At 48.4% G+C, this 24586-nt stretch overlaps 1 protein-coding gene across 4 annotated transcripts in view; it reads left to right on the plus strand.

Annotated features, from left to right (window-relative positions):
• The window catches only part of GOLGA4 (golgin A4), a 122110-nt gene that overhangs the window by 25056 nt on the left and 72468 nt on the right, over window positions 1-24586 (plus strand). For all 4 annotated transcript variants that reach the window (XM_044293480.1, XM_044293481.1, XM_044293482.1 and 1 more), the window contains 5 exons: window positions 13304-13360; window positions 18319-18417; window positions 20514-20637; window positions 21380-21567; window positions 23533-23616. In XM_044293480.1, the coding sequence (XP_044149415.1) occupies window positions 13304-13360; window positions 18319-18417; window positions 20514-20637; window positions 21380-21567; window positions 23533-23616 (552 nt within the window). The remainder of the gene's footprint in view (window positions 1-13303; window positions 13361-18318; window positions 18418-20513; window positions 20638-21379; window positions 21568-23532; window positions 23617-24586) is intronic.

The following is a 24586-nucleotide window of genomic DNA, read 5'->3' on the forward strand; positions in this document are numbered from 1 at the left end:
TCCACTTTAGTTGCCCCCCCCTGCGGGCGCGTACTTCGGTACCATCGCCGGTCACCCAGTCCCCACGGACTGCATCCGCAGTGGCTTGCCGGCATTCCCACGGTTCCCGTGTTGAGTCTGCCGAAGGGGTGACCGTGCTGCGCCCGAAGACATCGGATGGTGAGTATATCGGATGGTGAGTATACTCCCCTGTCCCTGTGTCCCTGCCCCAGGGTTAGGTTCCCTTCTGTGGCCAGGGGGATGGGATCCACCTTAGCTGGGGGTCCTGGGGAGCCTCTTCGTTCCTCCTAGCCAACCCCCTCCCCCTCCTGGGGGGTTATATTCATTTTTTTCCTCCCTTCTTTTCCCCCTCGGTTGGTCTTTTCTCTCCTCCCTGGCCACAGTCTCTCCCTGGCTTCCCCGCTACTTTAGTCCCCGGCTTCTGCCGGGACTAGGCCTCATCTTCTATGGCCTGTCCCCGGCTCCCAGGTGCTCTGTTTGCCCTGATCTGCCTATCCCCAGGTGTCGCTTCTCCCCCCCTACCCTACTCACCTATTTTTATGGTTCGGTGGGCCCTCTGTCGGCCGCGGTTCGCCCCGCCCCCCCTTGCTCCATTCCCGGCCACCTCATAAATCGAGGCCCCGGCTTTTGGGCCTGCTAGGCCGCAATCTTCCCGGCCCCTCCCCCTTGCTTCCCGGGCTTTTCTGAGCCCCGCCCGGCCCTCGGGAGGAGCTATCTCCTCACCCTTTCCTGGGCTAACATGTTTTTTCTGTTGGAGGGGGTGGTTAACCCCTCGATTGCTTCATGTCCCCTGCAGCCCTACTGACCACCTCTTTTTTGGGGAACAGCTGCTGCTGCACCTCTTTGGGGGAACACTGCGTCCGGGTCAGGATAGACAGCCTCTGCTGGCTGCTTTTTGAGCATCTCTTCTCCCAACAGCTCCTCGGTCGCCACGTGTTTTCACGTGCGTCCGCTGTCTACAATGGCTGCCATGTGGTCATCCTGTCCCTGCTGGTGTGCAGTACCTCTTCCCAGATCCCATTGTTTTCCTGAACAATCTTTTTGTGTAGGTTCCCCATGAATGGGTCCCTCCGTGTCAATGCCATGGGAACCTTGGCCGACTCTCCCTGGCAGTGTCGCTGGAACGCTACCAACCCAAATTGCGGCCACCTCTGCCCTCCCAGGGTCCTCCCTGCAGATGGGGCATGCTCAGTTAGGGGTACCTGCACCCGGGTTCGGCGAGGGGTAGCTCACAGTACACCCTCGGGTGGTCTCAACGGGGTCCCACCCCTCCTCGGCATCCTCGGATCCCCCCCAGGACAGGCCTGAGGCTGGTGACGAATCCTTCCTGTCACCCCATCCGTTGCCTCTGGGGACACCTCTGCACCGATTCCCTCGGAACAGAGCATCAGGCGGTCTTCCTCCATATAGAAGCCCTCTGGGAGGTCAAGACTACGTGCACGGAGGAACCTCTCCTACCTAAACAGGGTTGGTATCCCCTCTAGTGGATTTTCGGATGGTGCTCCCCTGACCGCACAGGTATTCAACCGCACAGGTAAGGCAGCCGTCCCCGTGTTTAGCATACTGAGTCACCTACCCGGTGTCTGATACGTACGCCTTCTCCTTAACAGGGGGGTTCCTGCACCACTGCCATAGGCTGTCCCTGACAAGCCTTCCTGGTTCCCCTATACCAGGGGCTATCCTCTACACATTTGAGAGTGGTTCCGTGGGGTTCCCATCCTGGTGTTGGTGTTCGCCACTCTACCTCATTACAGGGAGTTCCTGTTCTGGGCAAGCGGTTAGCTCGGCTATCGCCTCCTGTAGGTTGGTGAGTTCAGAGCAATTGTACAGCCGCCTTGCCCCTTTTCTTAGGTAGTGTACCTACAGGAGCCATTACTCCTGGCTGGCTCTATGGTGTTCCATACAGCACTATTTCTCCCTTCCGGGTGAGATATACAGGTCGCTTCAATTGCCGTTGCAATTGCACCTGTCTGTTCCCAGCCACTTTGCTCCTGTCATAGGTGGAGTACCTACACCATCTCCTGATGCTGTAGCCGATTCCCCTGGCTTGGCGCTATGGTGTTCCATGCGACACTATTTCTCCCTTCCTGGCGAGATATACAGGCTGCCTTTAATTGCCGCTGCAATTGCGCCTGTCTGTTCCCAGCCAATTTGCTTCCTTCACAGGTAGAGTACCTACGCCATCACCGGTGCTGTAGCCGATACCTCTGGCGGGCTCTGTTGTGTTCCATGCGGCAACATTTCTCCCTACGGGCGGAATATAGAGGCCACTTTCAATTGCCGTAGAATTGCCCCTGTCCGGTTCAGTTACCTGTCTGTTCCCTGCCGCCTTGATCCCTTAACAGGTGGAGTACCTGAGCCATCTCCGGATGCGGTAGCCGTTCCTCCTGTCCGGCTTTATGGTGTTCCATGTGGCATTTTCTCTCCTTACAGGACGAGATATTGAGGCCTCCTCCTATTGCCGTGGCCATTGCACCTACCTCATCATAGTGTGCACCAAACGGCCATCTTACTCCCTTCATGGGTAGAGTCCCTGAACCGTCTCCGATGCTGCAGCCGTTCAACCTGTCTGGCTTCTAGGGTGTGCTATGCGGCCCTGTTTCTGTTGCCATTGCACCTACCTGATTGTGGTGTGCACCTGTCTTGTTCTTTGTGGTACCGTGCGGCCCTACTGGGTTCCATTGTTAACGCGGTTGCTGTTGCACCTCTCTGGGTCTAGGGTGCACCATGCGGCCACATTGCTTCGATCTTAAATGTAGTTCCTCTAACACAGCCATATTTCTACTTTACAGGTTGTGTACCTGTACCCTCCGTATGCTGTCTCATTCCCAGATGCTGTGGCTATGTTTCCACTCTCCTTAGTTGGCAACATGCAGCCACTTTCCCCATATTTTAGGCGTGTGTTTGTAGTACCCCAAGCGCTGGGCCCTGTGGTGCGGTCTGTAGCTCAGACAGTTTCTGTATCACTGGGTGTTTTCTGCCCACGGGTTCTAATCTGTGCTGCGGATGTTGGTTCCATCCATTTGGTTCTTCCATACATCTGCCACTCCTTTACTGTCGCGCTCATTGGTCTCCTTCTACCTCTCAAGGCACTGTCTGCACCAGGCCCCCTTCGTTCAGCGTGTGCATGGTTTCCATGTCTGGCAGGTGTGGGCCAGCCCAACCCCCACCTTGTCGGTCTACTGCTACTTCTGGTGGCTCCAGTATATGACTGATCTGTCTGATCCGGCGGGTGGTCCTCATTCAACCACGCTCCCTACTCCGTGGCCAGGTGGTTGTTGGCCTTCGTGCTGTAGTTGCTCTTGCCTTCTCTTTACGGTACTACGGTATGCTGTGCTCCGCGTTACCCCATGTTATAGGGGAGTACTCGCGTTGTTTCCTAATTGCTGAGCGGCCCATTCCTGGTGAAGTACAAGGATCTCCACTGGATCTTCTACCTTGTTTGGACACGTAGCTGGTGGCATCGGCCGCGGCTGCGGTTTTCTGTCATCGCTGGATGTCCGCCACACGGAATCCTTCTGGGTCCACGGCTTTTATCATTGCTGGACGTCCTCCCTGATGGGTCAAGGACAGGACCTCTGAGCGCCACACACACCTGTCTGAATTTTCAGCTGCTTGCTCTGGTATCGGACAGGGCCCCGTAGTTCCTTTTGGGTCCAGGTGTTTTCGGTATTCCCTTGTATTTTCTGCTTAGTTGTGCTACATGGCGGAGGGGCAGTCCTCTTGGACCTTGCCGTCGTCTGCACCTGTCTGGTGCTTTCTCCCCCCTGGAAGTTTTCTGTATGCCGGTCGCAGCTGGTTTCTACATTTCTATGTAGGCTACCCCGGTTTTTTCATGGCGACTTCTGCATTCCTTATGCATATGGATGTCTGTCGTTTTGTGGTACATCCCGAGCTGCTGTACTTGCCCTCTCTGGGACAATGTTTAAGGTTTGCTGGTCAATATTCTTGGTACGGCTAGTTGTCCATGGCCTATGCCCCTTCCCCTATGGTGGTTTCTTTTCGCCTTTCCTGGATATTCTGGCTTGCGTTGTCTTCTGGTGGTTCAGCTTCTGGTTCCTTGTGAGCCCATACTGGGTACTCCTTTCTGGAGTCCCTGTCCCTGTTCATTTGAGGTCCTCTTGGGATTTGTGTCTCTTTTTCCAGCCTCCCACGTCAAGTACCTGGTATTGAGTGGTTTAGTGCTGCGGTTTGCAGTTCCACCGTATGGTCTCCTTCGGGAGGGACCTCCTCCTGTTGTAGGACCTTTCCTCTTTAGGTTTTTTGGAGTGCTCTCCTTCTACTCCCATGTCTCTCAGTCCAGTGTGTCCTGCCGAGGTTGCCTGGCCTGTATCTGGCTTCTTTTTTCCATGCTACTTCACATGCCCAGTGTTTCCTCTGGTCTTACGCTTCACGGTGATATCTTGTTTTCGGAGGCTTGCGCCTCGTCTCCTGTTTTTGGGGACGCAGGAGCTATCGTTCTTTTCCTGGTTTTTTACCTACAACCCCCTCCTTCTCCAGGGTTGGCGGTTTCCTCTAGCAGCCTTGGGTTTTCACCTTTACATGGGGCGCTTAGCTTCTTTCCTGGCCTTGCGGTGAGGGGAGTCCCCTCCCTTCACATGTGAGCCTTGCTATGGCTCCCCCACTCGTTTGGTTTTCAGTGCTTCCCTGTTTCTTTTCTCCCCTGGCCTTTCAGGGGATGGCCACAGGTTTTTTTTTTTGGGTCTGGAACAATGTAGAGCGTTGGGTAGTTTCACCACGCGGTGCTGTCCTAATTTTTTCTCCAGCCCTTGGCTGCGCTCTGTTTCCTTTTGCCACCTTCTTGCATTTGGGATTTTCTTCCAGTCATTTGTCCTGGGGTGCTGGCAGTCTTCCCTGCTTCTTCTGAGGTTTCTTCCTTGTTATGGAACCTCTTGCCCATCTCGTGTTTTTTCCCGTTGGGTCACATGGTTCTCCTGCACCTGTATGCCCAACCGGTGGCGCGTCTCTTCTTTTCCCTCCCTCAGGGACTGCTTTGGGACGTCCCATGGTGCTGTGTCCCCCAATGCCATGCACGAGAAAATTGGATTTTTTGTACTCACCGTAAAATCCTTTTCTCGTAGTAGGCATTGGGGGACACAGATCCCTCCCTATGTTTTTTCTTCCGCTTCTCCGGGCTGGTCTCTTGATCTTTCCCGGTACGGGAGTTGTTGGTTCCTTGCTTTTCTTCTCTCTCCTACTGCTTTTGGTACAAACTGAATAGCCTCGTGCCTGTGGAGAGGGTATAGCCCACCTGGGAGGAGCCAACACTTTTTGTGTCTAGTGCCTCCTAGTGGTAGTTGGACATATACCCATGGTGCTGTGTCCCCCAATGCCTACTACGAGAAAAGGATTTTACGGTGAGTACAAAAAATCCAATTTTTTTGCATTAACACTTAGTGTTGTATTATAATGTGTATGGACAGACATAGGAAACCATTTTCTAATATACTTTATTTTTAGGGAAATAATTTATTTATAGTAGAAAACTAGGGCTGAAATGTCCCTTAGCAGCGCTCTTTAAAATGATCGTTGCTAGTCAGTGTTGTGCTGAGTAGGAAGACGGGCTGGGCTGGAAGGTGGTGAGCGTCTGTCCTCACTGCTCCCTCATATAGTAGAGGCAATAGAGGCGTGTGGAGTATTGGTGGTCCACCGTTTTCGATACCTCCTGGCGCAAAAAACGCGACCTCAAGTGGTTGTAGACAAAAAGAATTCTCGACATATACATGACAACGCGTTTTGAAGTAGACAAATGCTCCTTTTTCAAGTCTGAGGCTGTATGTCCACGTGCATATAGATAGCGTGCTTTCTCACCTGAGAAAAATGCACTATATGCATGTGGACATACAGCCTCAGACTTGAAAAAGGAGTGTTTGTCTACTCTGAAACACGTTGTCGTGTATATGTAGAGAATTTTTTTTTTGCCACTTGAGGTCGTGTTTTTGCGCCAGGAGATATCGAAAATGGTGGACCACCAATACTCCACACCCCTCTATTGTCTCTCATCACTCCTCCAGGAGGGCTGGCAACTTCACAAGTGAGGAACGAACGGTACCGGCAGTACCAACCACTATTTAAACATACGCCTACACTAGTGTTGTGCCCATGCTTGCACAACGCGAAAAGGTGAGAATAACCATTGCCTCTTTGTAAACCAATTCACTAAGAAACTATTAACCTATGAGCGCCTCTCTTGCCACATATGATGTCATATAGTAGAGGGGACGGTTCACTATAAATGAAATATATATTTATACAATTGGGTTCTGCTCACTGATCAGTGTGGCCAGCGCTGTCAGTGAGTTCTTCTCCTGTATTCTTGGCGCCCAGCTGTCAGGAGAGATGCCTGAGTGGTGAACGCTCAGTACAGGAAGGGGGAAGCAGTTTTACTGTATAGAAGGACAGTAATATACTAGAACTGTCCCCTTTATACAGTAGAAGAGCTTCTTCCTGCCTCCCTGCATTGCCAGTAGTGAGTGCTTACTGCTCACTCAGGCATCTCAGTATAAAAATGTCCCTATATACTGTATATCCGCTTCCACGCTGATCAGTGAGCAGGACCTTACATGTAAATACATATTTAGTTTATAGTGTACTGTCCCCACTACTATAGGAGGGACCACCTCCCAACCCGTCTTCCTAGTCAGCGCAGCACTGTCCCTTCTCATTGCTCAATTGAGAAAGCACTACTAGGGGTTGGTTTCTACTATAAATAATCGATTTCCCTAAATAAAGTATATTAGAAAAATACTCCCTTTCTCGTGCATGGCATTGGGGGACACAGCACCATGGGTATATGCCCAGCTGCCACTAGGAGGCTGACACTAGAAACAAAAAAGTGTTGGCTCCACCCAGGTGGGCTATACCCTTCTGCTAGAGCCAAAATAACTCAATCTAGTTCTAGTGTCTGTAGGAGGCAAACATGACCTGCTATTCTTTTTTCGCAGGTCATCCTGCTATTTTTAGTTTTTTCTTTCTTTTATTCTTTCTCTTTTTTCTCTACAGGTGGCAGGGGTGGCTCCATCGTGCTCCACCTTAGTTGCCCCCCTGCAGGCGCGTACTTAGGTACCCGGCGGCCACCCAGTCCCCATGTGACCTGCTTCCGCAGTGGATTTCCGGCGGACCCACGGTTCCCGTGTTGAGTCCGCCGAGGGGGTGGTCACGCTGCACCTGAAAACATTGGAAGGTGAGTATGCTGAGGATACTCTTTTTCCCATTAGGTGCCCTTCCTGAGCAGCTGTTTCCTGGTCCCCTCCTTTTGGGTTCCTTGGCCCTCATGATCTGGGGCCTCTGGTTTGGGGGCTCTCTCTCTGTAGGTGGTGTTGCGTCTTGGTGGCGCCCTCCTTTTTTTTTCTGGAGCCTGCCCCTTTAAGACGGCCGATTCCGGCCCTCTCACCCCCTACCTTCTTCTCCCATGGTGCAGTGTACCCTCCTCTGCTGCCGGAGCGGTCCGCGGCCGTGCGCCTTCGGCAGCGCTCTTTTCCGCAGCGCTCTTTTCCGCAGCGCTCTTTTCCGCAGTCCTTTCTGGAGGTCTTATCAGTACTCCAGTCCCCGGTTTCGCCCCGGCCTAGGCCGCGGTCACATGGGGCGGAGCTCCGTCTCCGCCTCCCTAGATTCCCGGGCTTCTCCTGCGTCCCTCCCCTCTTTGGGCGGCGCTATGGGAGGTCTTTTTTCTCGCCCAATCCGGCGCCAGCGTGGGCTGCTGGGTGGGCGTTCTTCCTTCTGTCCTGCGTGCAGTGCTGCCCGGTCTCTTCTCGTCGCCTTCCTGGGACACAGCATCATCGGTAGCGGTAGGCAGCCTCCTGGCTGAGTTTTTTCTTTACAGGCTCCACTCTTCCGCCCTCATGTCTTCTTCTGGTCAGGCCCCCACTCCCTCCGCCGCCATTTCCACTCATTACGCCTGCTCCGTGTGTAATAAGAAGTTCCCATGCTGCCAGCCTACTTCCCTCTGCGTGCAGTGCCTCAACCCCAGGCCCACCCAGTCCGCCCCTGCACCCCCTCCTCTGTCGGTCCTTCCGGAATGGGCTGCTACCCTCTCCCAGGCCATAGGTAGCCTTGCCAGCCTCTCCCAGTCCCTGGCGCAGTCCCTGGACAGTCTTCCTGCCCAGATTGTGGCTGCCTCTCGCAGGGGCCCTCCCGCTGGTGATGCGCCTGGCGACAGTTCCCGTTCTTGCTCTGGTTCGCAGTCCCGCAAGTGACCGCGTACGGTCTCGGCTGGGTCCCACTCCTCCTCAGCTACCTGTCTTTCCGCCGTTCTAAACAGTCCACGGCGGTTTTCCCAAATCACGAGGATCTAGACGCGCTCCTCGCTAAGGAGTGGCGCCACCCTGATCGGCGCCTTCATCTTACAAAGGCCTCTGATGTCCCTTATCCTTTTTCGGAGGACTCTGTCAATCTCTGGACAGTTCCCCCTTTGGTGGATCCTCAGGTTGCCCGCCTGGCAAAGGCTACTACGCTTCCCCTGGCTGATGCGGCTTCCTTGTCGGATCCCGCTGACAAAAGGGTCGACTCCTTGGCCAAGTCCGTTTTTGTCGCGGCAGGCGCCGCCATCCGCCTTGCGTTTGCCGCCTCCTGGGTGGCCAAGGCATGCGCTATCTGGGCAAAGCAACTTCTCCGTGCCTTACCTGCAGACTCTGACCAGGGGGACTTGGCAGTGCTTGCCTCTCAGATTTATCAGGCTTCCAAGTTTCTTTGTGACGCCTCTATGGAATCGGCTCGCCGCTCCGGGCGTGCGGCCGCCAACTCTGTGGCTATCCGCCGCACCATCTGGCTTCGTTCCTGGGCGGCGGACTCCGCCTCCAAGAAAGCTCTGATCTCTCTTCCCTTTCTTGGTGGAAAGCTTTTTGGGAAACGCTTGGAGGAGCTCATCTCTGAGGCCACTGGAGGTAAGAGTTCTCTTCTTCCTCAGAATCGGCCTCGCCGCGTCGCTTCCCCGGGTCGTCCTCCCGGGCGCAGTCCTTTCGGGCCCCTCCCGCCCGATCTGATAAGAAGCCTTCCAGGCCTTCCTTTAAGTCCAGGCTCTCTTGGCATGCCAAGCCCAAGCCCGCTCGTCCCCAGTCCACTAAGCCTCCTTCCGCATGACTCGAACTCCGTCACGGTGGGAGGGCGCCTGCTCGTCTTTCGGGATGTTTGGCAAGCAAACATAGAAGACGCTTCGGTTCTCGAGGTGGTCTCTTCTGGGTACAGAATCGAATTCACCGACCTTCCACCCGGTCGGTTCTTCTTGACGTCCCCCCCCCCCATGTCTCCCGCCCAGGCAGACGGTTTTTTTCAGGCCATTCGTTCCCTGCATGCTCTGGGGGTCATCGTTCCGGTTCCGGAGTCAGAACGTTTTCGGGGTTTCTACTCGAACCTGTTCACTATTCCCAAAAAGGACGGTTCGCTCCGTCCTATCCTGGATCTAAAGGCGCTCAATCACTTCGTCCGGGTCCGTCATTTCCGCATGGAGTCCCTCCGGTTTGTGATCGCCTCTCTGGAGTTGGGCGAGTTCCTGTCGTCAATCGACATTCAGGATGCCTAGCTCCACGTTCCCATCGCCCTCTCCCACCAAAAGTTCCTTCGCTTCGCGGTGGGTTCTCTTCATTTCCAATTTGTAGCCCTGCCCTTCGGTCTGGCCTCCGCGCCGAGGGTTTTCACCAAGGTGTTAGCTCCCCTCGTGGCCCTTCTTCGTGCCGGGAGGGTCGCCTTGGTGCCTTACCTGGACGACCTTCTGATTCGGGCCCCGTCTCCGGAGGACAATCTGTCCAGCCTGAGCATCACCCTCTCGGCTCAGTTCGGGTGGCTTATCAACCACTCCAAGTCCTCCCTCATCCCACGCCAGAGGATGTTTTTTCTGGGCATGCTTTTCGACACTCGCCTCGGGCGGGTGTTCCTTCCCCCAGAGAAGGTCTCTTCTCTTCAGGCGGGGGTGCATCTTCTCCGCGGGCCGTCCTCTCTGACCATCAGGACGTGTATGCGCGTCCTGGGGAGGATGGTGGCCTCATTCGAAGCCATTCTCAATTCCACTCCCGGGACCTTCAGTTGTTCATCCTATCCAGGTGGGACAAGTCCCCGGAGGGTCTCGATCGCCTTGTCCGTCTCCCCCCTCAGATTCGCCTGGATCTCTCCTGGTGGTTGCTTCCCCGGACGGTGTCCCTGGGCCGGTCCTTCCTCCCTCCCAGTTGGCGGGTGATCACGATGGATGCCAGTCTCTTGGGATGGGGAGCGGTATTCGAGTCCCTCACGGTTCAGGGTCTGTGGTCTGTTCAAGAGTCCTCCCTGCAGATCAACATTCTCGAACTCAGGGCAATTTTCTTAGCGCTGTCGCACTGGACCTCCCGTCTGCGCGGCCTCCCAATCCGGATTCAGACGGACAATTCCACCGCTGTGGTTTATCTGAACCATCAGGGGGCACCAGGAGCGTGATGACCCTGCAAGAGGCCTCTCAGATCCTGCGGTGGGCGGAGGAACACGTTCCCGTTCTCTCCGCCGTCCACATTCCCGGGGTCGACAATTGGGCGGCAGACTTTCTCAGTCGTCAGCTCGTCGACCCGGGCGAATGGTCTCTCCACCCGGAGATGTTTCTTCAACTGTGTCTCCGGTGGGGAACTCTGGACGTGGATCTCTTCGCATCTCGCCTAAATCACAGGCTTTCGCGCTATGCCGCGCGGTCCAGGAATCCGCAAGCTCTGGCGGTCGATGCCCTAGTTCTGCCTTGGTCTCAGTTCGACCTTCTGTATCTCTTTCCGCCCATCCCTCTTCTGCCTCGAGTGCTCAAGCGTCTCAAGGCAGCCCGGGTGCCGGCGATCCTGGTGGCTCCGGACTGGCCCCGCAGGGCGTGGTACGCAGATCTTGTGTTTCTGCTCGCCGACGTTCCGTGGCGTCTTCCCCTGCGCCGCGATCTCCTTTCGCAGGGTCCTCTGTTCCACCCGAATTTACCGCAGCTTCGTTTGACGGCGTGGCTGTTGAGACCGCGGTCCTGAAGGCCCGCGGTCTCTCGGACTCTGTCATTCAGACGATGCTTCACGCTCGCAAGCCCCAGTCGGCCCGTATTTACTACCGGACCTGGAAGGCGTATTTTGCTTGGTGCGAGTCCGGACGTTTTCGTCCCCAATATTCTGGCCTTCCTTCAGGCTGGTTTTGAGAAGGGGCTTCGCCTGGCTTCTCTCAGGGGGCAGATTTCTGCCCTTTCGGTCCTCTTTCAGCATCCTGTGGCCGCGCGGGCTCAGGTTAAGACCTTCCTACAGGGTGTCGCTCGCCGAGCCCCTCCCTTTCGTTTTCCGGTGGAGCCGTGGGACCTGAATCTCGTCCTCGATGCTCTTCAGTCCTCTCCTTTTGAGCCCTTGGCAGACATCTCTTTGTCGTTTGTTTCGTTTAAGGTTGCCTTCCTTGTGGCGATCACCTCTATCCGCCGGGTCTCCGAACTGGCGGCGCTTTCCTGCCAGTCGCCTTTCCTGGTGTTCCATCAGGACAAGGTGGTGTTGCGTCCCGTTCCTTCCTTTCTTCCTATGGTTGTCTCCTCGTTTCATATCAATGAGGAGATTGTCCTTCCTTCCATCTGCCCTAATCCTTCTCACCCTCGGGAGAAGTCCCTCCATTGCCTGGATGTTGTTCGGGGTCTCCGCTGGTACCTTCGCCTCACGGAACCTTTCCGTCGTTCGGACTCTCTTTTCCTGGTTCCGGCGGGTCCTCGTAAAGGTTTGCCTGCCTCCAAGGCCACCATCTCTCGCTGGGTTCGGTCGGCTGTCAAGGAGGCGTACGCCGCGAAGGGCCGTGCTCCCCCTTCCAGGTTGACCACTCATTTGACTAGGGCAGTTGGGGCTTCCTGGGCGGTGCGTCACCAGGCTTCGGCTGCCCAGCTTTGCCGGGCCGCCACCTGGGCGTCAGTTCACACTTTTTCTAAATTTTACCATATTCATTCCCTGGCTTCTGCTGACGCCAGCCTGGGGCGTAAGGTTCTACAGGCAGCGGTGCTTTAGGTTGGCGTCTTGGCGTTCTTCTTCCCTCCCTCAGGGACTGCTTTGGGACGTCCCATGGTGCTGTGTCCCCCAATGCCATGCACGAGAAAAATGTTTTTTTTGTACTCACCGTAAAATCCTTTTCTCGTAGTAGGCATTGGGGGACACAGATCCCACCCTTTCCTTTGGAGCATTTATTCTTGTTTGTGGTTCCGGCGTTTGTTTGTGGTTGTCGGGTTCCCCAGTTCAAGACTTGTTGGCGTTCAGTTTCCTTTTAGTTCAGGTGTGGCGTTCCTACTGCTTTTGTACTGACTGAGTTATTTTGGCTCTAGCAGAAGGGTATAGCCCACCTGGGTGGAGCCAACACTTTTTTGTTTCTAGTGTCAGCCTCCTAGTGGTAGCTGGGCATATACCCATGGTGCTGTGTCCCCCAATGCCTACTACGAGAAAAGGATTTTACGGTGAGTACAAAAAATCCATTTATCTCTGCCCCTACACATTAGCACACGCTTTAAAAACAATCCCTAAATATTGCAGGAATGAAGTTAGTATAGCACCACTTGCTGGGGATTCCATGTGAGCATGTGTGTCCACCTCAGCACATTTACTGTGGGGGAAAAAGGCTGTTCAATAGACCCAGCAGGTGGTGCTATATTAACATGATTCCTGGAATATCTGGGCATAGAAGTATTTGAATTAAGTATAACTACAAAAAAAAGTACATAATTATGGACTGGATGCAGCTATAAGCAATATTTTGTGGGTTAACCCCTTTTAAGGTTTGCCACAGGATATGAAATTGTCGGCCAAAAAATGTACAATTCCAGCTTTCGCCTTATGTTTGGTTGATTGACCATGTTTTTTTTTACGCCACCAGACAATCTGTTAAGGACTCGATTTGTTAGATTTTTGGGTGTATATTTGACTGTAATCTAAAGTCTGTTACTAACATTGAATATTACAATGTGGCATCTACAGGGGTGCTTCACTTTTGTGTCTAATGTTTGTTGGTACGTGTTGCTGGCCAAAAGGACTGTTGGACAACTGACCACCATGCATCTAAGGATGGTTTCACGTATGTTAGCTACAGGTTTTTTGTTTTGTTTTTTAAGCTGAAGCCAGAGGTGAATCGAGTTGGAAGGAGTTATAGAAGTCATTCCTATATATTTCCCATTCCTTGTAAATCCACTTCTGGCTTTGGCTCAAAAACTAATGCAAAAACTGTGGCTAAAAAAACAAATCTGTATGTGAAACCACCCAACAATAGTTTCTAGTTCCATGTCTGTTGCCAGTGTAAAACCCAGTCCAATAATATGCCAATCTCTTTCCTTTAAATTACTTATTTTTTGATGTTTTGTCAATCTTTGCAGTCAATTTTGAGCCAGAGCCAGGATAAGGCATTAAGAAGAATTGGAGAACTGCGTGAGGTACGTTTTTACCCCCTCTACTTCACATAGCTCGTCACACAGATATCTGGGTTGTGATTGTAGTTTTATTTTTGTGTCCGGTGAGAGAACTTCTAGGGCATGTTCTTTGCCAGTGCTGGTGTTTCCATGTATCCATGTGTACTTCTTTTTATCAGGCCGAATATGTGTTTGGGGCTGAGGCTAACCAGCTATTAATGCTAAAATGTTAGGGGCGTTAGGTCATTGATTTTGGATTGGCCTAAAGGACTGTAAAGTGCTATTGCATCCCATTAACCAGCACATTGCTATGAAGGTCTGGGCTAATGCTGATCGTACGGTACGTTCATATGATTATGCTGGTATAAAATAACACTGGTGAACTGCTCGGTATTGTAACATCCAAATACCTGTAAAGGGAAGGTGTCTCCTAAAAATATCTGCCAGTTAAAACCAGATAGCGCACATTTTCTATTTTTCTAATGTTTTTATTTTCTGATTGTAGTATTATTATTATTATTATTATTATTATTATTATTATTATTATTATTATTTATTTATTTATTTTTATACCTCTTCCTGAACATGATTATGGGGGCAGCCATCTTGCTTGAGCTGTTCTTCTGCCACGTCCGGACTCTGGTAACTCCAGCAGTGTTACTGTTCCTGCATAGCGGCTTAGGAGTCCCTGCTTCGACTCCATATATGGAGTCAGTACTATAAAAATGAAGGGGGCATTCCGACACATTGTCAGTATGCATGAGGACACCCTGTGTATTTAAATCTTATTTATTTTTAAAATGTTTCTGCCAGGGTTCAAACTCGCAACCAATTACATTAAAGGCAAGAACATTAACCACTGTTAAACTGTTGCAGAAAAACCTCATAGTAGTTTCTCATGTATTAGGAATTCATATACAGCAGCATTATTTATATATAGATATATATATATTTCTATCTATCTATATATGAATGCATAATACATGGGAAACTACTACTGAGGTTTTTAGCCATAATATAATTTCACAGTGTAACATGGATCTCTATAGCTCAGTGGTTAATGTTCTTGCCTTTAATGTAGATGGTTGTGAGCAGAGGTTTCATTAACGCCTCTACAAGTGTCATTGATGCCTGTTCAGGCCATATTACTCCCTGGAAAAAGGCGTATTGGTATTTTCCCCACAATCATCAGCGCAGGGTGTGCTGTGAACGGCACGTGCAGCACAGCGATGCTGCCTGTGCCTGAAATGACCAATAGCAAATCTCCATACAGTAAGGAGCTTTGCTATTGGTTGGTTTGGGCGGGCGCTGGCGCGATACAGCGCCGAGCAGCAGGGGAAGCCGGTGGGAGCTGGAATGAGGAGGGGCCGGCTCCCGAGAGTTTTCACAGCAAGGCGAGTGGGCGTGCTGGACAAGGACCCCGGGAAACATGGCGGCGAAGGAGCTGAAGAGGACTCCTCAGAGGTTACAGCAGTGTACTGCACCACATGCATCATACGCTGCACCACATGCATCACACCCACTGCACCACAAACACACATCACACACTGATGCATGTAGTGTAGTGTGTGTGATGTATGTAGTGTAGTGAATGCACTACATTATAGCCAAGTGATAAAGTACAGGGTTAAATCCGCTATATTGAATTGGACTTTATCACTTGGCTATAATTGGGTGATGTTATTTAGATTAGTAATGGTTCCCCCGCATTAATATCCACGTCTTAAGCCACGTTCACACCAGCACTATTTGTTTCTGTTTTTCTGCTCCGTTAGATGAGCAGGGCAACAAAAATAGCATTAGTGCTGGATCGGGCACATAAGGCTGGGTTTTTGTGATAAATTCAATGTACACAAAAACCGTATATATATTAACGGACGCCTCAGACAAATGCCATACTATGGCATCTGTCACTATGGCGTTCCATTGTTAAAAAAATTAATAAAAATAAAGTCCTGCATATGAGGCTTTTTTGTGTGGTCTTTCAACAGATTCTGCAACAGAGGCTTCATACGGAACCTCCAACGCAGATGTGAGCAAGTGTAGGCCTATATATTGTCTATTTGAATTACCGCACCTTTCGTACTCCTCCTCGGGTAAAAAAACTCCTCGAAAATCATCAGAGTACGGTAGTTTTACTCTTCTGGAAAAAATGTGGTGCGATCTCTGGTTGTGAGTTTGAATCCCAGCAGAAACCTTTCCAAATTAGAGGCTAAATAAGACTTAAAGGGGTTATTCCATCTTAGACAATGGGGGTATATCGCATATGCCCCCATTGTCTAAGATGGGATAACCCTTTTAAAGGAGTTCTCCAGGAAAGATAATATTGAAAATACAGAAAAAACATTACAAAAAAAAAATGTAAATGCCTTTTAATTATTTATAATGGCTCGTTTAGTCTAGGGGACAATCATGAAGGAGATAAAATGGCGTCTTAGATTTATGATCATAAAATCCATCCTTCTGGTGACACTGCAGGACCGCCTGTCTCAGCACTGTGAAACTGTACATTATGTGCAGATGACAGCTGAGTTAACTGCTCCATTGTGTCCCTGTGCTTCAGAAAGGAGTTTACCTCGTCCCGTACTGGCAGGCTGAAGTGTTTTCTAATAACACTTCTCCCACACAGCAGCAAGTCTGGTCCTCATTCCTACCCTTCAGTCTCTGAGTATGGGATGAGATAAACTCCTTTTTGAAACACAGGGACACAGTGGAGCAGTTATTTCAGCTGTAATATACAGCTTCACAGTGCTGAGACTGGCAGACTTTACACAGGGCTCTGTGCTCTGCTTTCTCACACCAGCCATCCTGCAGTGTCACGAGGAGGACGGATTTTATGATCAGCAATCTAAGAACCGCCATTTTAGATCCTTCACTCGTTGTCCCCTAGACTAAACGAGCCATTATAATTAATTAAAGCCATTTAAGAGTTTATTTATAATAACTTTTTTTTTCCAGTATCTTCATTTTTATCTTTCCCAGAAAACCCATTTAAACACACAGTATGTCAATAAAGAGTTGGATTTTATAAAAATAAAAAAATGGAGCAAAACTTTCTATGTAGAGTGGCTTGATCTGGGACATACTAATAATGAGGCGGAAAGCCTAGTACAGGCTGCGGCTCATTTTTAGAACAGGGTGCTTTCCACGATCATTGCCTGGGGAAAGCGCACCTAAATAGTAAGCTCGCACTTCCGGTTTTTAACACTCTCAGATTGGTGACATTTGACCAACAGCATCTTAGTGGTCAAATGCCCAGGTAAGCATTACTATAACTCGTGGCCTCGGGTACCTGCTGTATGATACAGCAGGCCCCCAGTTGCTATGGCACCTGCTCCGCTCCAGAGCGAGCACCATCTTTAAAGAACCGGCATTCGCCGTACATTTGTGGCGGATGTCGAAAGGACATGACCAAGTGCGTCTAGGACCGAGCTTTCTTTCTGCACGGACGTTGGAGCTTGTGGAGGTACTTTGGGAGAGACGGGTTGTGTACTCCTTTGAGCGGCTGGGTGAGGGAGGGTCAGTCTAGTAGTGTGCAGTGCTGTCCTGGGGTACATGCTGTATTACCATCTGCTCCATTGCTGTAGCTTTTTATGAGTGAGGGGAACTCATTCCTGTGAGGGGAGGGGGCATGTGGCGTATTCTGGGGCCATGAGGGTGCAGATCTGTGAAAGGAGCTTTATGGGGTGTAAATCTATGAGGGAGGGTTGGGATCGACAGAATGTGACTGTGTTGTTGGTACATTATTATTATAGATTTGGGACTCCACATTTGATTTTGCCCAGGGCCACATGTTGTCAAAAACCAGCCCTGGTGACCAGTGAAAAAACTGAGGGATTTTAGAATTAAAAAGAAAAATACAGAGCAACATGAAAAAATAAAAATGGCCACCAAAAGTTATTTCAAATTATGTTTAACATTTTAAAAATTGGTTCAAACAATAGGTTCTTTTTTGATGACACATTCTCTTTAAATGTAGTTGTAAAAATAACAGTATTCAGCAAGTCACCGTGTGTTCACATCTGTGTTTCACAATCCTGGCATAGCTGGATAATACCGCGAACCACTGGATCCCCATTGACTACAATGGGATCTGGCCGCTTTCCGGCATTTATGGCAGAAAGCGGTCAATCAATGGGGATCCGGCAGTTTGCGGCATTATCCTGCTATGCCAGGTATGGTGAGGCCGGTCTTCTGCTGGACAGTGCTGTGTTGTGTAAGCATGTAGACAGGCACTGAGATTTGGAAACAATTGAGGTCCAAACTGGCAACGTGCCACGCACATATATTATCTGATCAGGCCAGGTAGCTTTCAGTAAAGTGGGTCAAACACATGAGGACAATGTCGATTTCGACGGGACCGCCAACCATCTGACAAGTATAGTAGTGTCACAACTATTCTCTGACAGCATATGTCAAGAGGAAGAAGGGTTGGACATGTTACATTTAAGTAATGGTCTTGGGAAGATAAGCTTCTGCCAGCTAATGCCCCTCTCCCTATTGAGAACACATGAGAAGAATAGCTAAGCTGTGTGACGTATATGGCCAGCATTACTTGACGACATCATGGCACCACGTGAGCAAATCTGGCTGAGAGCTAAGAAGCCAGTCTAAAGCTAGGGTCGTAAGTAGAATTTTGTCTGGATAGTTAGTGTACAGAACACTTTCATTAATGTCAATTATACTATGCCCCATGTGATGATTGTGTGATGTCACATAACTGATCTCCCTGAATTCACCCATGTACTTTAATTTAAAGCCTTTTAAACACAGTTCAGGAGCTTCCACTACCTGACCCTTTATAGTTACCCTTGAGTAACGATGAACATCAGAAGTCGGTGTTCTCTCTGAACAGCTCTTCAAGGAAATACTTATTTTATTATAGATTATAAGAAAAGTAAAAATAAAGTTGTCAGATGTCATAAAAAAACAAAGCATCACACTGATACAAGAACACTTTCTCTGTTGCTGATTCTCACTAGGAACTTCAGATGGATCAACAGGCCAAGAAACACCTGCAGGAAGAATTTGACGCATCTCTTGAGGAGAAAGACCAGTTAATTAGTGTGCTGCAAACTCAGGTAATTATCTGCCCCATCAAGGGTGCCCCTGGTCCTGAAAATAAACCAAATGATGTGTGTTTACTAGGGATGAGCGAACCCGAACTTTACAGGTTCGAGTTCGGTGATCGGGTGGTGTAGGAATTCCGTTATGGATTCCGTTATAAGCATTTAGAGGCATTCCGTCATAATAGAAGTCTATGGCCAAGAATAATGGATCCGTCTGGTTTCCGTTATGCATAACGGAAATCAGACAGTTCCGTTATGCTTGGCCATAGACTTCTATTATGACGGATCAAAAGGGAATGCCTGTTAAAGTCTTCCGTTTTGCATTCTGTCTACGAATTGTTATATTCCATTGTAACAGAATTCCTACACCACCCGAACACCGAACCTGAACCTGGAAAGTTTGGGTTTGCTCATCCCTAGTGTTTTTACATGTGGTATTTTCTTGTCATTGCAGTGAAATTGGAATCATAGTCAGATAATTTAGAGGCTCGGCATTCAGACATTTTGTAGATCTTACTAAGTTTTTTACATAGCTGAAGATGTTTGGTAGCAGTTTCAGCTTTAGAAAGATTAAATGCCATTCGTTTTTCTCCTTCAAATCAATAGTACAAGCAAATATAAGAAACATTGTAATATATGTTATCAGTGAAAACTGCTCCTGACTGCCCTTATCAGACTCTCCTCCTTCACCAACCCTGCCGAAATCCACCTTCTGTGAAAACTGCCTGTTTACTGAAGGTTCAGAATAGATAGAATAAAGTCTATGGAGAAAGGAGGGGGTAGTATGAGGAAGGGAGGGACTGCTGGAGAGAGGCAGAGAGAGTGATAGAGAGACAGTTGCTGGTTTCTAAATAATCTACTCTCTAACTTAATTGCTGAATTCACATCTAAACTGCTTAAGGGCCCCTTGCACGGGCTGAGAATCCCGCAGATAATCGCTAATGAGCGTTCATAAAAACACTTGTTAGCGATTTATCTGGCGGATAAAATGTTCTGCTGCTTAACCAATGGGTGAGCGAAACGCTCGTTCATGATGTAATAGATCATTTTGTACGGTCACAAAAATGATCAACTGCCTGCAGCAGATCGTGCTGTCTAATCACGATCTGCAGCCATCAAACAATGAGTGAGTATGGGGATGAGCAATGGCATTAGCGAGCAGGCAATTGTCGGGAAGGAACACTTCCATCCTAACAATCTGCTGCTGTGTCGTCTGCTGCTGTTTCATCTCTTCTATCATAAATTGTATACTTATGCAGTATGGTGTATCATTCTGACAGAGTGAGTCAGAGAGGTACAGCCTGATGGGCATACACTGCAGGCAGGTCTGAGGCCTTCTTTAGGCCCCAGCCTGTAGTGCGGATACATGAGCATCCCACTATTAGTGGGCTATCCATGTTAGACAGAGGGAGCCCTCTTCCTTTAAACCAATTAGGGTGGATTAAAAAACCTGGATCAGCGATTCTGGCTATCCTGGCTATTACAGCAGCATCCAGTCTCTCATGTGAGAGCCAAGCCCCCATTGTCTGCTGCACCTGAAACGGACAATGGGGGCCCATGGAGCGCTAGACTAAGCCGCCGTAATATGGCAGCAGACTAGACTAAGGCCCATTAGTGGCCACCATAAAAAGGCATATTGGCGGTCACTAATGGGGTAACCTGAAAAATTGCCTGAGATGACAGTATAAGATTAATGGGAGTCTGACACAGATTCCCCACGATCAGCTATTTTTGGCAGCCCCTGGCTACGTGAACTAAACAGTGGACTGTGCCAGAATCGGAAGGCTCTGTCCACTGTGTAGTGGCTGTGCCGGGGTATTGCAGCTCAACTCCTACCGAAAACAACTGATCATTGCGAATGTCAGACCCCCGCTGATCTGATATTGATGTCCTTTCTGGAGGATAGGTCATCAGTTTCTAAATGCTGGAGTACCCCTTTAAAGCTGGCCAAGATTTTTTACAGACTACAGGTGTCTGTGCTTATAAAAGAAAAAAATCATATAAAACCTTGATTGGGCAGTGACATATGTGATAATTAGTGGCATACGTCCAGAACATTGACGTGTGGATCCAGCCTTAGCTGTGCATTGCTGTATTCCTTTGTCTAGGTTACTTTACTTAAACAACGACTTGGAAAGGGACAAATAGAACCAGACACATCAGTCCCTCCGTCAGAGCCTGAAAACCAGAGCACAGGACAGGAAGGAGAAGCGGACAACATTCCCACACCTGGTAATTTTTGCTTACAAAATGTTTATAATGCAGAAGTGCGGAGGAAGCATATATGAGAATGGTTTTATGTAGACAAAAGTCTGGCTGAAAATATTTGTATTGAGGTAATTTATATTAGTAGTATATTAATATGCCTTATTGTTAGTTAAATGGTCACTAACTTTTCACACAACTTTCCATAAATCAATAGTACAAGTGACCCTAAAAAAAATGAACATATATCTTAACATAACAGTAAATATCTTATCAGAGAGAAGTGTGAAGTCTCCCTGTTGTTATCAGCTGTTTACGTCTCAAGACTCTCGGCCCACCATGCTTGAGCTATGATTTTCTCTTTGAAATGTCTCTTGAAACTGTCCAAGACAAACCAATTGTCTTTGAAGGATCAGATTACACATTTCAGTACAAGTCTTTGTAGAGGAGAGGGGGAGGAGTGAGCAATAGCTGATGGACACAAGACTCCACTAGAGACTTCTGCGAGTAAGAGAAAGTTATGAAGCAGATTCTCCTCTACTTTCTGTGTTCAGTGGATGGGAGTAAGTCTTCACCCACCAGATCTAGGAAAACTGCTAAAAAATGCAAGATACATCTCATACAGTGGCAAGAAATAGGGTTATTCCTCATATACCCACCCAATCAATTGATTAATGCAAACATTTTTTAAAGGTTCGGTATGCGTTAACTATTAGGCGTAATATCTTTGCTTTATTTATTTTATTTTTATTTTATTTTTTCCCTTGAGATGGAAGTGGTGATGGTGCAAAAACACTTGATGCTCTCCAAGTAAGAGTGAAACGCCAAGAGAACCTTCTTCAGAGATGTAAAGAGATGATTCGCTCACATAAGGAGAAGTGCACTCAGCTCACCAGTGAAAAAGAAGCTTTACAAAATCAACTTGAGGAGAGGCTCCAAGAGCTTGAAAGAGTGAAGGTACACATGGGCATCCTGTGTTCCATTTTATATATTTCTGTAATTTTTTTATTTATTTTTTATAAATTCTTGACACACAGGTTTTTTTCTCCAGAAGAGAGGCAGTATAAATAATGTCCTTTTGCAATCGACACATTATTATTATTGTTAATCTTGGAGTAAGTCCCGTGTACATGAACAGTCCGCTTGTTTTTCTCTGTTTCTGTTCTTCCTTCAACCCTGAGTAAACTAAAAGCTGGTGCATCCCCTTATCCTCTACCACCTGGACTACTATAACAAGCTGCTCTGTGATCTCCTATTGAACACTTTTGCGCTCCTCCAATTTATCCTCATGTCTGCTAATCCTTTCTCTGGCTCCACATTGCCCGGAGAATTCACTTCAGAACATTAAGAACATTGAACTAAACAGGAGAACAAGAACTAAATCTTGTCAGAATCTGAGACTACAAGTGGGGATGTATCGGAAGAGTAGGTCAGTAATGCAAGGAGGGGACAGATTGTGGATGGCCTTGAATGTCCATCCACAATCTGTCCCCTCCTTGCCTTACTGACCTACTCTTCCGATACATCCCCACTTGTAGTCTCAGATTCTGATAAGATTTAGTTCTTGTTCTCCTCTTGTCTGCTCTTCACACAGTCGTCTACAAGATTTCTCCTGTGCGTCCCACATACTCGGGAACTTGCTGGCACAGTCGATCAGACTCTTTCCACCATGCAAACACTCAAAAGCAGCCTGAAAACCCACCTCTTCAGGAAAACCTACACTTAAAAGTAACCCTGCTGTCACTGCACAGCAATATAAGCTGTTCCCCCTTATATATTGGACTCTCGCTAGCAGTGTCCTCTTCAAATGTTTACTAGTCTGCCACTCAGTTAATGTTTGTACTCATGTTATGTCATTATATTATTGTCACGGACGTACTGAGACATACGGGTGTCCCGGCGACAGCGAGTGACAGGAGATCTGTGAGACTCGCAACACATGGTTTGTTTTGACAGGTTTTCCTTGTGGGTCAATAGGTGTCTGTGTTGTTTCTGGTAATGGCCACACGCCTTGCCTCCAGGTGTTGCTTATGTGGTCATTTAAAGGGAACCTGTCACCTCCAAAAAACATCCCAAGCTGGCAGAAATACCTGAGAGTAGCAGGTAGTTGAAGCAAAAGCTGTAAAAACGTTCTTTAATCCCCTGCCGCGCGCTTCTCTAGTCAGGCTTGAAGTCATGGAGGCAGCGGCCTCCTTGCTTCAGGTCACGGTAACCACTCCCTCTTGCCTGCCCCTTAGCTGTGATTGACAGCGCTTATGCGCAACAGTTCGTCTGGCTTTGCTGAACTACCGGCTGTCAGTCACAGCGAAGGGGCAGGGAAGGGGGCGTGGTTACCGCGTTACTGAACGCCAGTAACTCCTGCTGAGACCAGAAGTACCATGCTGGCGATATCAATTGTGCAACAAGTCAGCATCAAAGTTTTATCCTAACCAGACGGCAGATCTATTACACGCGCCAATAGTGCTTTATGGCCGGTTAAAATATGGGAAGTGTATACACAAAGAATGTCAGTTTTACATAGCTTTTATAAAAATTGCTGTAAAACAGGAGGTAGCAGAGAGCAGTAACATTGTTGCAGCAATTGGCATTGGTGAGCCTGAAACCACTAGTACCACTTTGTTTGGGCTCTTACGCTTTGTATTCAGACTTCACAGTAGTGCAGCATACTTTACTACTGCATACATGTTCTAATCACTGGGAAATATTTTATAAGCAGCATTTTAGGTTGTAGTCCTGAAATATGTACAGATTAGTAAATTGTGGAAACTTTTAATATATAGAATACATTCCCTCTGATTTATTAGATGAGATCTTCAAATCTGAGCAGATGCATCAGACTCTTGTTCTTTTCACAATTTGCTTCAAAGTTTGTCAAAACGGGAAAAATGATGGGTGTCATTACTGTTGTGTGTTCAATTCCAGGAACTTCACACCAGTGAGAAGACCAAGCTGATAACCCAGCTGAGGGATGCCAAGAATCTGGTTGAGCAGCTGGAGCAAGATAAGGTAAATGGATGCCAGCAGGGCTGTGAAGGACCATTTGTGTCATGTGAGTGGTTCGGCAGTTCTGCACCTATAGCAGAATAACTGATGTTAATGTGGCCATTGTTCACCTTTATCCAGTAATCTTTATTGCTTGAATGCATCAGTCATAGAATAAGATGATTTCAGAACTACAGTAGCATACAGTGGTATTTAAGCAGCAGGTGCCCTGAGAACTAACAGAACATTCTATCACAAAGGGGGGCTTTTTAACTCAATATTCACAGTATTATTATTTTTTATTTAGGAATGTTTGGCTGTTTTTCCTTTTGCCATTACTCTACCATTGAAAATTAAATACATAATTAACAATTGTCCTTCTGTAGCAATCAATACAAATGATAGGATAGAAATGATAACATGATTACGTTTTCCAAGGAGTAATCTGCAATCAGAATGCCAGCAGCTTCTCCATGACTTACAACGGGAAAAATGCCACCCTGTGCACATGGTGGTATTTTATTTTTTTGCTGCCGATTTAAAATCCACTTCAGAAGTGGAATGTTAATTATTTAAATCTGATTTTAGCTGTGTTTCCCTTTGAAGTCACTGGGAAAAGGCTAAATAAGTGTTTTTGTGCACATTTTTGTCACTGCCAAAAACACTCTGTTAGAAGCAGATCTGCCACTCTTTTACGCTGTGGTTTTTTGCCATGTGAGCGTACCCACATGTCCACACATACCCTAATAGCTAGGGATTTTGCATGAGATTTCAACAAGTCTCAACTACTCGCTGCTGAAATGTTTGCGCAGAGAACATTTCCACGGGCATATTTTTGAATCCCTATCTTGTCAATTTCTGCTGGGGATTATCACTGCTAATATTACCACAGGGGTGAATTCTGCCGCAAAATCCATAAGTGTAGAAAAATCCGCCCTCTGAATTTGCATTGGGCTGTGTGTGGACCCCGCCTAAGGTGCCAACATTTATCATG

Source organism: Bufo gargarizans, chromosome 5, assembly GCF_014858855.1.
Source record: "Bufo gargarizans isolate SCDJY-AF-19 chromosome 5, ASM1485885v1, whole genome shotgun sequence".
NCBI classification, from domain to species: Eukaryota; Metazoa; Chordata; class Amphibia; order Anura; family Bufonidae; genus Bufo; species Bufo gargarizans.